Source organism: Poecilia latipinna, unplaced genomic scaffold (assembly GCF_001443285.1).
Source record: "Poecilia latipinna isolate Pla-1442-1.1 unplaced genomic scaffold, P_latipinna-1.0 Scaffold93, whole genome shotgun sequence".
Taxonomy (NCBI): Eukaryota; Metazoa; Chordata; class Actinopteri; order Cyprinodontiformes; family Poeciliidae; genus Poecilia; species Poecilia latipinna.
In genome coordinates, this window is record NW_015112709.1 from 469,174 (window position 1) to 482,029 (window position 12,856).

The window sequence follows — 12,856 nt, forward strand, 5'->3', positions numbered from 1 at the left end:
TTCATTACATCTGTGTGATAAATGATGTGTCTCTATTATTTTTTTGAATGATATGTGTTTCTGCGGTGTTCAGTGGTGCAAATCCATCCACAAACAATTTGTCACCCTATGCCAGCTCCACACGTCAGCACTTCACTGTGGCTTGAAATGTTTCTGCATGCGTCATTACCAAAGTGTTGTACATGGGAGCTGGGACACATTTTCTGAAAGTGCCATTTACGTTAGGCTGTTTTATATTGTTGTCACTTAAGTGTTGAGGTTGGTGAAGCTATTTTCTTTTTTAAAATATTAAACTTCAATTTTACTGTAAGCCCTGCCTTTGTACAGTTCCATTAAAAAGAACAAAACAAAACAAAACAAAAAAAACACTGGAAATGTACTATAAAGTAGTCTGCCATTCCTTTTATATTTTATTTGCCCAGTAATAGAAATTGTATGTATTTTTTAGTCAGAAACCATAAAAAAGGCCTGAAGCTGGCACTGTAAGCCTTTTAAAGACCATTACCATGGCAACTATTTAGCCAATCACTGAGAATCAGTTTTTTATCTTCCTCTATGACCACCCTTATTTGTCATTCAATTTCTCTAGCACTTACTGTGACTTGATCTGCTTCAAATATGATTCTAAGACATTTAGTCTACAGCGCCAAAATAATAATTAAAGTATATGTGAATTAAAAATTACGAGTTCATTCCTATATCCATGGCATTTATTGATTTTTTTTGTGTGTGTCTGAACTGCTGATTTGTTTGATGGCGTAAAAGCATTCTGAGATGATGCTTATATCTCCTCCTTCCTGAAAAAGCTGTTTGAAGCATTTCTGTGCTGCCTCATCAGGTATTTTGGGATTTGTGGTTGAATCTGCTGCCTGAGGTGGGCCAGAATGGTCAATGAGAAATTCAGAATGGATCTATTTAACTCTGCTTTTGACAAAGGAAGGGGAAATTGGCATGCAGGTTAAATGATATGCCTTCTTGTTTTTATGTTTTAACAAAGTGAGATAAATGGAAAGAGAAAGCTTAAGTTTTATAGTTGCTGCATTTAAATAATGGCTATTGTATTCCAAGAGATACTTTTCAAGACCTTGCAGCACTGAAAAGAGAAATTCAGTGTTTGAGCAATAAAAACTAGTTTTTAAATGCACTCCTTTTGAGTGCATTTAAGAACAATAAATAAATATGAGTTAATGTGTTTTTGGTAAACTTCTTGAAAGTGGATAACTGCCACTGAAATGCACCTTTTTAGAAAAAAATGTATGCATATCTCCTCTTTTCACATACTGAAACAAGGACAAATTCCTTTCCATTTGTGTGATTTGAAATGTGACGTATTTCTTATAAACCTTTGAAAGCAGAATTGCACACGGGGAGGAATGATATATATATTAAAAAAAAAAATCAGAAGAGTAAAATAAGTTAATGTGACAGCCTTTGTAGTCCAACAATTGTAAAATTTATATGACATTGTTAGAATTTGAACACAGGGTTTACATTTACTTCCAACACTCAAATATGTGCAGGTGCTACAGCATTTTACTCGAGCTGTATCTCATTGTAACTGATTTGTAAAAACTCAAATATTGTTGCATGATACCAATTTTGCCACAGATCCTTATGAATGTTATGTTCTGTAGTTGTCGCAAATTAATTATCACAAATACATAATCTGATGATGCTATTTTTAATTACTCATGTTGTAAATTTGTCCTTACTGTATCATTTATAAACACCAAATACCATGACTTTTTTTTTTTGCTTCACTTCCGTCCTGTTGGTGGCGGTAGCGTGCACTTCAGTTGATTCGCCACCTATTCAAATAGGAAGAAGAAGGACGCTCCATTCGTAAGGTGAGAATCGGACAGAAAACGGTGTAAAGAAGAGGGCAAAACCAGACGAAAAGCTTTAAACAGTGTGTTGTGTTGCTCTAGAGCTTCTCATACTCTAACATCATGTTTTATTCGAGCCACAAATTCGAGTCTTTACCAGCCGTTTGTTCATTTTTCACCATGTTTGTCCACGCAGACTGTCTTCATAGAGTGATATGGACCCATTGCAGAAGGTCATTCCTGCTTGCTTTACGTAGAAAATACAGCAGCTCAACTACTTTAATCAAACGTCCACGTTTCCTATTGTGAAACTACTCGTCCTTTTTGTAATTGTACCGTTAAGATTAGCAAACCACTCAGCAGCTGTGAAGATATTGTTGTCCCAGACACCGAACAGCGTTTATTCGTCAAAGTGTAATTTCATTGTTTTTAAGGACGCTGGACCGACTTAGAAAAGATGTTTCAAAAATTGAATATTCTAAAAATAATCAACGAAGGTATAAATCCCACAATAGTGCTTTAAAAGACAGTTATGTCTTCGTGATATTCCAAGAAAAGCATTTCCAATGTGTTTGTGCAAATAAAATTCATCTTGGAAAAACTTGACACAAAATAAGACAACAAACTTGACAGGATTGTGCTAAATTAAACCAACGTCATTTAAACATATTTAATAATCTGATAAGATAAGAAAATATATTTATTAAATTAGTCGTGTTTACATAAATAGGATGGAAACTCCGGAAGGTGGGACGTCTAAGAAATTTGAGAGTAGTGTAGATTATTCCTGCTTTGGAAAGTTACATTAAATAACAAGTCCTATTTCACAATCAGACCAAGTCTGATTCCGTGTCATGGAGGTCATCATTGGAAATGATTTTCTGTGATATAAAAACTGCTTTTATATAAATTGATATTTTAAGGAAAAATTATGCAGCAGAGATTAATTTAGACCAGACTTAAAAAGTCTTATTCTGAAGTAAAGCTCATGAAGTGAACTAGATTCCCTAAAATTAGTGAAATATCTACTCGTTCAAGCTTCCAGTTCAATGTCAACATAACATTGCTTTCAACAAGCAGGACAGCTTTGTCCCTTCCTTAATTACTTTACAGCTTATTTCGGTTTACAGTGTTAGTAATGCACTTTTAAATACAATCCTTTTTTGACATGCATATAGTTTGTTGTCTTTTTAATTGAGTAGACACTTCTGAGCAGTTAGACATTTTAACCATTTGCTTATTAACCCTGTTAGGTGGATAATCCTAGATTATCGGTCTCTTAAACCGTACTGCAGTTGTAGAAAGGCCATTAACTAAAGCACCAGTAGTGAATGCACGGTGTTGCTACCTTCTACTAGCAGTTATTGCTAAAGCTGCAGCTATGGTTCATTTTTCTTTTGTTTTTTTTCTACTATTTTGCCTTCCTTTCCTCCCTTCCTTTGGTATTATCACATTTCTAAGGTTATTAAATGTGCCTTACCGTGTGTGTTGGTTTTCATAGTCATGTTTTCCTTTGGTTGTGCCAAATGGACCTATGTTTTGTTTGTTTTTTTTCTTTCTTTCTTCAGGATGGGGAATCTTACCTCCTCCAGTACTGGGGGTCTCTCCAGTACAGCCTGTATACAACTTGTTCAGGTGAGTAGTTGTTTACAAATCTATCTCGTGCTTTCGCCGTGCTACTGTTAAGTGGATGCCCTTTGAAACTCACTAATAACTCTTTGTCTTTTAGATTTATGATTTAAGTCAAGAAGTAGTGTTTGAAATATCTCTGAAGACAGATCTATGTATAGTTGCTTCTCAGCTGGGTTTCTGCTCTCTTTAATCTTTTGTCTGCACACACATCGTCTGTCAGTGTGATCTTACAGATTACCTCAAGTTGTTTTTCAGTTCGGTTTGTAATTAGAACTATTAATGAAGTGAACTAGATTTTTTGGGGGGATTGTTCCTGGCTACATAGACATGACTTACTTTTGATACCTGTATTAAAAAGCTAATTGTGATGGAAAAAGTATCTAATGTTCAATCATGGACAATGAATCCTGGAAATACCCAGTTAAAGCCTTATAATGGGCTAATTTCTATTTCCCCTCAATCTTTCAGGAGATGGTGTCACAGAACTGTGTTGTCATATTCTCCAAGACCACCTGCCCCTATTGCAAAATGGCCAAAAATGTGTTCAATGAAATTGGTGCCAATTACAAGGTGATTGAACTGGACCAGCACAACGATGGGAAGAGACTTCAGGAGGCCTTGGCACAGTTGACTGGTGTCAGAACAGTAAGAGTGTTAGATCTTAACGTGAGACTTTTAATGAACAGTTTATTTGAACTTTGGGATAAAAAAAAATAAAATAAAATAAAAAATAAATAAATAAAAAATAAATATATCAGCCACAAATAAGCCCAAAATTATCTATAGCCTGCTAGATTTTAGTTTCTTTTGATTTTACTAACAAGTTTCGTCTGACTGGAAGTAGTATTAATGTTTTGAAATGTTCCGAAACATGTGAAAACAGGGGTTAGAATGAATAAAGCAGGATAATTAAGCTTATGGAGTGTTCTTTGTCTTAACACAATTGTAAATTTGAGTAAAAGCTGGGTGTTAATCAAACAATTTAAATGAACTCTACTGATTCTTTGAAGCAGAGTGGTCAGATATCCTGCCAGAAACGTGTCAGAAGATGTTTGTTGTTGGGGGAAAGATGGTGTTTTTTTTTTTTTAACTTTTCTTTTTTTTTCTTTTGCAAATGCTATTTAAGCACTAGTCTCTTAAAGCTTTCCCTATAGGTGACACACATTAAATTTTCCTATGTTGTCATATTGTTTATTTGTTCAGGTTCCAAGAGTTTTTGTGAACGGGAGCTGCATTGGGGGCGGCTCTGACACCAAGCAGCTCCATCAGCAGGGAAAGTTACTGCCCCTCATCGAGCGGTGCTCCCCCTGCTGCGTTACCGAGGGATCTGGCAGTGGACACTTTGAACCCTCTAAATGACTAACCGTCGTTGTAGCCTTTTTAAATCCTCTATTATTTAATATTTTGCTTAATTGTATACTAGAAGTTACAAATTTTTTGAACATGTCCATGCTCTTGGTTTATCAAAGTCAAACAGATTGTTGATTTCTAATTTGCTTGTATTTTCTCAGACATGGGAAGTATCAGTATGCATTTATTAAAATCTCCCGTCTTAAAACATTAAGTAAACTCTGAAAGCACTCCCGTTCCTTTGTTGAATTACAAAATAAAAGGGGAAAAATAGCTTTAAACTTTAATATGTACTGGAATTGGGATACCTGGAAATATTAAAACACCTGATTATAACTTCAGACACACACTTTGCTATGCTGCTAGTCTGCAAATCTTGGAGAACAACATTATGTGTATTTAAGTAGTTTATTGTTTTGTGACATTTTAGCAATAGCTGTGAATGTCTGAATGTTTACCAGAGAAAAGCATTGATAAAGAATCTCCGATGCATGTCAAAGTGTTTATGGTTTCACATGAAACTAAATAGGAGAAAATATTTTTATTCCTGTACATCAGATGTATATTACTTAATAAACTTGAAAGAAAAACCATTCTCAAGTCCCAGAGCATTTGTGTGCATTTATCTCCTCTTTTGGTGGTGCTATTTTTTTTTCTGTTGACATTTTAATATTGGAGCTTATCAGTGAATTGCAAGCAATAATATAGAAATTATAAGGCACATTTTTATTTAATTAAATGTTTTTATTGATGTGCTACTGTATTATAATGCATCTCTGCATTTAACGTTCACAAAGATTCATAGGCATACAAGACGAGATATTAGACCACAACGTATATATATATTTATTTTTTGCAAAGTTGAGGTAGCACCCCACCGGTGCGTCCTCTAAAACAAATCGCGCGTACCCAGTTAGAACACATTGCACCGCACAGAAGTGAGGTCACTGTGCTACAATTAATTAGCCTAGCTAGCGTGTGCACTGCTAAGCTATAATAATTTGATAAATATATTTGTTCTGAGGGTTTAACTGTGCGGTCGAAAAATGTCTGGCAGCGCAGGAGAATGGTGTCTGATGGAGAGTGACCCCGGAGTGTTCACGGAGCTCATTAAAGGTTTCGGTGAGTGTTTTCTGTCCAAACGTTGACAGCTCATTCAATGTAATGTGGCTATGCGCAAACGCTAGCTAGTTGATGCAAAGCTAACTTCTAAATTAGCTGGTGCAAAGTAATTTTCTTCATTGTGTATACATATAACCAGCTGAGAATCTTGATCTGGCATCTGAATTTTGCTCCTTTGAAACATTTGCATGGGGTAACTGGGTAGCGGTCGATAACTTCATCAGGAAAGCTAAATAGCTAGCATTACTCAGCGTTCAAAAACGACGGCGCGTAAAAACAAGCCGTCATGATAGCGGACTTGTGTTTTCAATGGGTTTGTTGTCTGACCGCGTGTAAAGATATTACATTTTTTTCATCTATTTAAATGTTAGTTTAATGCTGCTTTTTTTTATTTGTCAGGCTGTAAAGGGGCTCAGGTTGAAGAGATCTGGAGTATGGAACCAGAGAACTTTGAGAACCTGAAGTATGTTTATATTCGCTACTTGACTTACCGCACGCCTTCTCTTAAAGCGTAATTTTTAATAAATCTGTTCTGCCTCAGGCCAGTCCACGGGTTGATTTTTCTCTTCAAGTGGCAGCCAGGGGAAGAACCAGCAGGATCAATTGTCCAGGATTCAAGGCTTGACCACATTTTCTTTGCTAAACAGGTAAATCGTTTGTGTTTACAATGAAACCTACTTGGCAAAGGATAAACAAACCCAGGACTGAAAGAAGGTTAAGTAATAATTGTTTCCCTTTGTTTTCTTTAATGCTAAATAGTTCATCCAAGATAATGTTTTTGATATGCGTTTACTGCATAAAAGTAAAATTTAAAACTTTATTGTAAAAAAAACAAACATATCTGTAGCACGCAAGTTTTCTCATTGTGGTGTCAGAAAACTGTAGATTTGTATCTTCAACAATTAAAGATAAAGTGGTTTACACAATTCTTCATAGCATTTGAATGGTTTCAAATTGAAATGTCACAGCAATAACATCGGTACTTGCTATTCACTGGGGAAAAAGGTTAAATGTTTTCACGGTTTCTTTGAGAGAAAATGTGAAAAATGTGGATTCAGTCCCTTGGAGTCATTTCAAAGAAGACTCGGCTCTCATGTACACACTGAAATATTAAACTGATGTTTTGATTTTTTTTCCCTCAATGGGTCTTGTTTTTTAAAAATATATATATATATTTTTTTCCTGTTCTTCCAAAACATGAGATCTATGTGGATGCACACCCTAAATGGCAAAACACCTTTAGGGATACCCATGATATCTTCCTTGTGTTGATAATACAAATATAAAAACGTTGATTTAATTCAAGCTACTCGAAGGAAATATATTTGCATGAACAGTTTATATATACATAAAAAAATGCCAATGCCATAAAACTGTGACCACTAAGAATATCTCCAATACCAGTTTTCTGTTTTAGTATTTTTACAGCCCTTGTCCATTTCCAACAGCATAGTGTGAAGATGCTGCAGATGCTTATTACTGTTAATCAGTGGCTGTTCTGTGTGCTTTTAAATGTGTGTATTTTCTGCTCTGTGTGCCATTTTCAGGTCATAAACAATGCATGCGCCACCCAGGCGATCATCAGCGTTCTGCTCAACTGCTCCCATCCGGACATGTTGCTTGGCGACACACTGACAGAGTTCAGAGAGTTTTCTCAGAGTTTTGATGGAGCTGTACGTAAATGGTATCTTTGTATACTTGCTGGCATTTTTCAGTTACGATCAGAGAAGAGATAAACAACGTGACTTGAATATTTCTCTCCGCCTCTGCATGTTGTGATGCCAGCGTTTCACGGTGGGTTTTATGATCTTCTGCATTTGCTCCTCAGATGAAGGGTCTGGCTCTTAGCAACTCTGAAGTGATCCGACAAGTTCACAACAGCTTTGCAAGGTGAGCGCTTTCCCATGTCATCCCCAAGCTCTTTTCTGTTTAGCTTCTTGTGAATGTGTAAATTAGCTGCTGAATTAATATGTGTATTCTGAAATGCAAGTCAGTTTCAAAATATCCAGCATTCTTGACTGATTTTTCAATCTAATAACATAAAGAATACGTTTTCCCTACAGTTTATACTAATATTACAATGAAAAAGTCTTTTGCTTTATTTGTGTCCAACATTAACATCAGAATTTGTCACATTATGATTGTTTTTGACTGGGTTTTTATGTGTTTTCAAGACAGCAGATGTTTGAATTTGATGCAAAGTCTTCAGCAAAGGATGAAGACGCCTTTCACTTTGTGAGCTATGTCCCTGTTAACGGCAGACTGTATGAGCTGGACGGGCTTCGGGAAGGACCAATCGACTTGGGTAAACAGAATGATTCACTTTATGCATGTTTTAGTTTGTTAAAGTTTCTGTATAAATTGTAAAAACAACAACAACAACAAAAATCTTAACATGAGATATAGGAATTATATTTTGGTAGTGATGTACTATACATGCTTGTGGAAACAACAGATTTTCATAGTTGTGTATTTTATGCCACAGGTACCTGCAACCAGGATGACTGGATCAGTGCAGTTCGCCCAGTAATTGAGAAAAGAATACAGAAGTAAACAATATAATTAAATAACAAGTTTTACAAAAACCTTAGGTCTATTAAGTGCTGAGAGAAATTCTCGTTTTCTTCTTCAGGTACAGTGAAGGAGAGATCCGATTCAACCTGATGGCCATCGTGTCCGACAGGAAGATGGTGTATGAGAAGAAAATTGCAGAGCTCCAGGCTCAGCTCACAGAGGTAAGAAGCAATGAGAAATAATATGACTTTTCTTATTTGAAGGCTTTGCTGCATGTTTGAATTTAAAATAAATAATGCTATTTATATTTAAATCATTTATTAATTTTATTACTTTAAAATATGCTTTTGAGACAACAGTTTCAATTTTTTTCCCCCAGTAAAAAGCCCAAAATTAACCAACTAAAGCCTCAACAAGAAGTTTAGTAATTGTAAAAATTCCATGTTTTTTGTCTTACCTTCACTAGGAAAACAGAAAAAAAAGTTATTACAAAGGGAATTTAGGATTAATAGTCCCTAAAGTCAATTCACAAATATGTCAGTCTGGTGTCCTTTTCAGAAATTGCCTTGCAAAAATGACAATGAACCATGGATTCGAGATTTTTTGCTGTTGTTGGCTCATCTCTCCACTGCTGCATTTGTTGCAAGTGCTGATCATTTTGCTCCTTCACTGTTTTCTACCTCTGCATCCTGACTTTGTTCAGGTATGAAATGATGTTTTTAACCACAAGACGTTTATTAACAGCTTTGTGTCAATTTATACCAGTCAGAGAGACGTTTCACATTTTGTTTCCACCTCTCAGTTGCCATCTTTACCCTCACTAACTTCTCAAAACACCACTAAGAAGTGGGTTGAGTCTTCAGAGGGATGAAAGTGTGCAGTGGACGGGACATGTTGCAAATTGACGGAATGTTTGTTGTGCATGTTTTGTTTATTCTTTCATTTTTTTGGAACCCAAATTACATTTTAACTAAAAAATGTGACTAAGTGCAAAGCCTTAAAGCTCCACCAGATTCCACACGTGGTTGTGGGTTAGTTTGTGTTCTCACACGGTGGAAACACTCCTCCCACATCAGCTTGCATCACGCCAAGGTCCCCACTCCGTCCCTGCATCCTTCATTTTGCTTTAGTGAAACGCCACGCCACTTTAAAATGTCTATCCAAGAGTTTTTAGCCATTTGACAACCTCTGTAGTGATTTTGTGAAAAACTATACAAATATACGTATTTCTGATAAACATACCTCCAATTTAATATGGACGAACAAAACCCGTTTAGTGGAAGTGGCACTAGTTTAAGTGAAATATCATCATTGCTGTATGAGTAAACTTCTGCATAAAACAAGCTTTAGCCTTTAGTGTGAAGTCACCAAACCGGGTTGTTGTGTGGATGCATGTAATTGGTGGCACAACTCAAAGCAGAAATTGTAATTACTTCATACATGTTAAATAATGCAGCAGCTTTCTCTGCTTTCTGTCAGGTTGGTCTGCCATTTAGGATTTTAAATGACAGCTTTCTTTCTCATTGCTGCAGTCCATACAGTCATTTGTATAAATGTATCTTTGGTCCAAAGATACATTTAAAAAAGAAGCTGCAGGCTCCTTGACAGAGGTGTTGGTTTGGAATCCAGCAGTAAATTAAGTCCATACAATATTACAGACGCACATAATCAGTAGTTGTTCAGGTTAACCATGAGCTGCTTGAAACTTTCAGCCTTTCCAAAATCCATTTTTATTCAATTAAGTCTGCAAAGAAGCTTATTCCAAAATCTCGGTTAAATATTTATATTGCTGTGGATTTTTTTTCACCACTAGAGGTCAGCAAAAGTTTTCTTTCCCAAACTTCATGTAACCTTTTCCAGAATGACATCTTTTAAAGCACTACCCATTTGTCTACATCTATAGGCACAGATCATAAAGATCAGAAAGACCAAAGAACTGTTTAGACTCTTCTTTTTTCTAAGAAAATAAGTAATTTTTGTTTTCATTACTATGTTTGCAGGAGGAGCCCATGGACACAGACCAGAACAACACATTTCTTAGCTCCATCCAGTCAGAGATTGCCAAGTATCAGCTCCTTATTGAAGAGGAGAACCAGAAGCTTAAAAGATATAAGGTTAACAATACAAAATGGTTCATAAATTTAAAGCTCTGCTTTATTTGTTGTCATCTGGTTCAGTTATCCGTCGCAGAACAAATTTAGCTTTTCCCAGCTCTTTTGAATTCTGCTTTCTTGCAGATTGAAAATATTCGACGAAAGCACAACTACCTTCCCTTCATCATGGAGCTACTGAAGACATTGGCAGAGTACCAACAGCTAATACCTTTGGTGGAAAAGGTAACGGTTCTCTCCTTTTTGCAGTTTTCCACGACTTTATTGACTCTGGGTTCACAGAGTTTGAGAACATAAGTGCCATGACATTTCTAAACGTCCGCCATTAAGCATGCCAATTAACTTAATGAGCCATCTGGGTGCGACCTGCAGGTACTCTTTGTGGGCTGAGTATGAGAGATAATTCTTTCCCAGGAAGATAAAAGGCTTGTTAAAAGGAAAATAATTACCACTTTTGATGAGGCACTCCTTTCTAGAAAAGTACCAAGTGAAATGACTAAACCAAAGCTTTAGTTTTTATTTTTTACACACTGGACGGCATCACCTGTGAACATTATATTTTCAAAAGCAAAGCAGGTTGATTTGTAAGAAAAAGCTAAAACTGTTTAATCGTCTTGTTTTAACACTGCACCAATTGAAACATTGTGGCCAATGTGGGTTTTTCTGAACAGGCGAAAGAAAAACAGAGCGCTAAAAAGGCTCAGGAGGCCAAGTGAAGAACACCAACACTGACTTCATCAGAGAAGGTTCCAATCAGACACAAACACCCAATCATCCTGAACACCAGAGTCGCTCTTTCGTCAGTGAGCCATGTACAGATTCATCAGTTATCTTCATGAGAGCGTGTGGACGGCCTGCGGCGCTCACGCTGTGGCTTCCTGTGAATTATTCAGAAAGAAAGAACTGCACTGCAGCTGCAGCACAGAGACTGTCTGACGAAACGCTGTCTTCGTGTGTTTTTATTAGCGCTAATATGCATGTCTGAAGGAAAAAATGTGGTCATATTTTGTTTCGTCTTATTTTCATAATAAAATGTCTAGATGTTTGTGAATTTTTTTGGTTTTCAGAGATTTAATTTCCATCTTACTCTTTTTCACCCTCCTTCTGGTTTATATTTTAAACTTGCAATGACATATCAAGGCCACTGTAGACAGAAAATAGTAAATTACTTCCAAAAGCTCTCCGACATATTCTAGGAAAAAAAACATGGCAATTTCAGAGTTTGAAAAGTGGATTTAGTTTTTACTTTTCAAACTAAGAAATGTCCAAGTGTTGGACTGTCTACAACATTCTTTATACACCGTGGTATAATCTCGTCTACAGAGATTCAGCGCTGTTAGTCAGAAATTAGTTTTTACTGCCACCTACAGTCAAAGCACTGTAATAGCTGGAAGTGTTGCATTTTGAATGTTGCTGGAGCGATCACCAAGTCTGCATAATTCATATAAGGTATCACTCAAACATCGTTTGTGGTTTGCATGCCACGATTAGTTCATCTAATATTTTTTAGTGTCATTTGATTTTTGAGACATTAAAACTAACAAATGATTAAAACAAATCTCAATGTTAAGTAAAACAAACAAAACAAATGGATAGTAAATGTTACTGTCACAACCTCCTGGAAAAGACGGACATTAACACCTTCAACATGAAGCTCAGGTCACTACAGGTCATTATTAAAGATGGTGGCTGTTCAGAGTGGTGAATCATTTATGAATCGTTGAGCTCAAAGAAAAAGTGGGGGTAGAAATAAGTGTACAAGTAACAGGGCAGCCATAGTCTACAGAGGATTGCCCTTACCTGGATTAAGGAGGAAAAGGAATGAAATTTTTCACTACATTTGGAAATCAAGGTTTCAGAGTCCGTAGGAGGGAGGAGAGACACCAAAGTATAATTACTGGAGGACCAGAGTTAACTTTCCACAGTCAGTAAGGAGTTCTGGAGAAATGTCAGCTGTGTTTTATCAAGACTAAAGTAATCATAGCCATGTGCTTGGACATTTGTGAGCGCTTCATGCTTCCATCTGCTGAAAAGTGTTATGGAGATGAAGATTTTATTTTCCAACAGAACCTAACACCTACCCACACTGCCAAAAGTGCCAATACCTGCTTTAATTTCCATGATGCATCATGACCAGATTACCCAGCAAACTCCATGGCACGCCACATTTATGCAGCAACTCGTGCAAAAGAAACCCAGACCGTGCATTGAATTTAGCATAGCAATATTTCTCAATATATTGCAAACATTACATTTTTATGCAATTTCAAATCCTTTTGGGTTTTTATTAGCTGCAAGCTA

At 36.3% G+C, this 12,856-nt stretch overlaps 2 protein-coding genes across 6 annotated transcripts; both read left to right on the plus strand.

Annotated features, from left to right (window-relative positions):
• The first annotated feature begins 1,755 nt into the window (after positions 1–1,755).
• glrx2 (glutaredoxin 2) lies at positions 1,756–5,403 on the plus strand. 5 transcript variants are annotated; one of them, XM_015024707.1, is made up of 4 exons: positions 1,756–1,847; positions 3,395–3,461; positions 3,927–4,103; positions 4,662–5,403. In XM_015024707.1, the coding sequence occupies exons 2-4, from the start codon at positions 3,396–3,398 to the stop codon at positions 4,815–4,817; spliced, it is 399 nt and encodes a 132-aa protein (XP_014880193.1). In that variant the 5' UTR covers positions 1,756–1,847; position 3,395; the 3' UTR covers positions 4,818–5,403. The 5 variants fall into 5 exon arrangements, with proteins under 5 accessions (XP_014880193.1, XP_014880184.1, XP_014880200.1 ...); XM_015024698.1 differs by lacking the exon at positions 1,756–1,847 and adding an exon at positions 1,855–2,059; XM_015024714.1 differs by lacking the exon at positions 1,756–1,847 and adding an exon at positions 2,084–2,323.
• A 305-nt stretch (positions 5,404–5,708) lies between these two features.
• On the plus strand, positions 5,709–11,606 carry uchl5 (ubiquitin carboxyl-terminal hydrolase L5). Its single transcript, XM_015024686.1, has 11 exons — positions 5,709–5,930; positions 6,330–6,393; positions 6,472–6,577; positions 7,478–7,603; positions 7,759–7,820; positions 8,105–8,235; positions 8,416–8,479; positions 8,563–8,665; positions 10,445–10,558; positions 10,682–10,780; positions 11,227–11,606. Exons 1-11 carry the CDS (start codon positions 5,855–5,857, stop codon positions 11,269–11,271), a joined length of 990 nt encoding a protein of 329 aa, XP_014880172.1. The 5' UTR covers positions 5,709–5,854; the 3' UTR covers positions 11,272–11,606.
• Positions 11,607–12,856: the final 1,250 nt, after the last annotated feature.